The 2456-nt window shown below is 50.9% G+C and overlaps 1 protein-coding gene across 1 annotated transcript in view; it reads left to right on the top strand.

Moving 5' to 3' along the window:
• Positions 1-240: 240 nt before the first annotated feature.
• The window catches only part of LOC119291634, a 3337-nt gene continuing 1121 nt past the window's right edge, over positions 241-2456 (top strand). Inside the window, exon 1 of the mRNA XM_037570427.1 lies at positions 241-1852. Coding sequence (XP_037426324.1) covers positions 550-1551 — 1002 coding nt within the window. The 5' untranslated portion in view covers positions 241-549 and the 3' untranslated portion in view covers positions 1552-1852. The remainder of the gene's footprint in view (positions 1853-2456) is intronic.

The raw sequence follows: 2456 nt of genomic DNA, 5'->3' as shown, positions 1-2456 counted from the left end.
AGGGTCAGTTTAAAGGGTCCGGATTGTGATTTTGTGACCGGTCACCAGTAGATGCTTGCTCTTACTCACAACGAGTAATTTGGAACGGAGGGAGTACATAATACGTACTCCGGTTGACTGGTTTTTGAATCCAGGCTTACGTGCCACATCATCGACTTTCTGTCTCCTATGTGGCACATAGGCAAGTCCAGTCAGCTACTCCTAGTAGACAAGTCTGGTCTTCCAGTTCCAAGCCCAAGCCCAAACTCACACACACACACACTCGTCTCCCATCTCTGTTCCCCGCTCCTCGACCCGCCGCCACTCACCTCCGCCGCCGTCCGGCCCTCCGCGCCGCCCAAGTTTCCGCCTCCGCGAACGCCAGTCGCGACCACGGGCTGCTCCGTCCATGGCCCTCCTGTACCTCATGCTCCTCCGCCGCTCGACGCCAGCAGGTCGCGACCAGAACTCTCCTCCGTCCCCTGCTCTTCCAAGCGCCTGCCCCCCCCGCGCCGACCATCATCAAAGCTTACTCGCGAATCGCGAACCGAGCGTTCCCCGCGGTCGAGCATGATTTCCTCCAGTCCGGCCTCTCCAGTATCAATTTTCAAGCTTTTCTCCGCCTCCTGCCGGCCCCCGCCTCTCCCGTGCAGCCCTGATGCAGCCACCGCCGACTGGGTCCTCCTGGAGCCGCTGGCGTACGTCGCTGACCGCACCAACGCCACCACCGCCGAAGCCATCTCGAGGACCGGCTACACCATCCAGGCCACCTTCTGCGCCGCCGACCCGCCGGGTGTCTCCTGCGTTTGCATCCACTGCCCGGGCATCGAGGAGGCCGACTTCCCGGAGAGGCCCCGCATAATCTGCTCCCACAAGGACCTCCTCCTCCTCTGGCTCACCTTCAAATTCGGCCCCTACGACGAGGAGGGGCTCCGCGAGTACTTCGTCTACAAAGCCGGAACCGGGCGGCCGTCACTCCACCTGCTCCCAGATCCCCTTCCGTTCGTCGCCAGAGCCTGGGAGGTCGGCCTCGTGCCCCACGGCGACGACGGCCATTTCTTGCTGGCCGCTCTCTGCTTAACACAGACCCCTTGGGTCTACGACCTGCATCTCTTCTCGTCTACGACATGGGCTTGGAGCACCAAGGTGGCATCAGCAGACATGCCAGACAAGGTAAATTCTCGGACGCAACCAGATGTGATTCACAAGGTGATTTCGCTTGGAGGAGGCACACTGGGCTGGGTTGATCTTTGGAGGGGAATTTTGCTCTGCAATGTGCTCGACGAGGTGCCTGTGGTTCAGGTAATCCGGCTGCCTATGCTGATGCCTGGCAATAAGGGTGGTCTTAGAGTATGTCCGTGGAACGTTCGTGACATTGCGTGCAGCGATGGCTTGATTAAACTTGTTGAGGTGGAAACTTATGAAAGACCGGTTGATGAACTGGCGTATCATGATGACATGCTTGTAGTTTATGATTCAGATCTTTTGGCAGAGCGGCCGGTGCGGGACAATGTTGGTTGGAAGATAATAACATGGTATAGGATGACTTCTTGGAACTATTGGCGTAAGTAGTGCATGCATCATGATGAGGAAATATCTGTTGACCACTCCAGGCATCAGATCAGCGACGAAGGCGAAGAGTTAGCTTTGAAAAATGTGTCTGCATCTTTCCCTGTTCTGAGTTTAAACTGCCACTGTGATGATAATGTTTACCTGCTGTGTAACTTGAAATCTGACACTAGAAAGATATGGTTGGTCGCTGTTGACCTGAAGATGAAGCAACTGATAGATCTGGCACCATTTTCTATCGGAGGATATTTCAGTCCAGCTTACCCATGTCAGTTATCCAAATATCTGAAAAAAGACGCTCTAGGTAATCATACTTCTGTTTTGCTATATGTTTTGGGTACAGTAGTATAGACAACTTTTCCTGTTAATTTAGGATAAGGTTTTGTATCTCATTCCAATTGGAAAATCAAGAAGAATTTGAGTCAGATCGGTTGATCTTGGTGGTTATTTTATGATAGGCAGATATTCTGAATTGATATGCTAAATATGTTGCGTTCTCTGGGTGTGGGCGTTTACCTCTTCTGTTTTGTCATGAGATCCTAATTACTATGAGGGGTCTCTGCATGTCTTACTATAGTTTTTTTTGCCAAATCATTCGAACCAAGAACACTACAAACACTGCAGACAATGCAGTTTTGTTGTGAAATCCTTGTTTTTGACAATTCTGAGCGTTTAAGAATTTAACAGTCCTCTACATGTCTTATCATTGCAACTTCTGCTGGGTCACGCAGTTAAAAAATACTACAAATGCTGCATACATGGCAACAGTAAGTATCACAACTCATTTAATGTCAGAGCAGTGCTATCACATAATTCTCCAGTTCTATGCTATGTATGGGTCAGATTGCCTTGAAACTGAGCACCTGAGGCCAGTTTGTTTACTCATTTTATTCTTAGAATTAATCTGC

This window comes from Triticum dicoccoides, chromosome 4B (genome assembly GCF_002162155.2).
Source record: "Triticum dicoccoides isolate Atlit2015 ecotype Zavitan chromosome 4B, WEW_v2.0, whole genome shotgun sequence".
NCBI lineage: Eukaryota > Viridiplantae > Streptophyta > Magnoliopsida > Poales > Poaceae > Triticum > Triticum dicoccoides.
The sequence above is the reverse complement of the archived record's forward strand: the minus strand, read 5'-3'. Positions and strand labels throughout refer to the sequence as shown.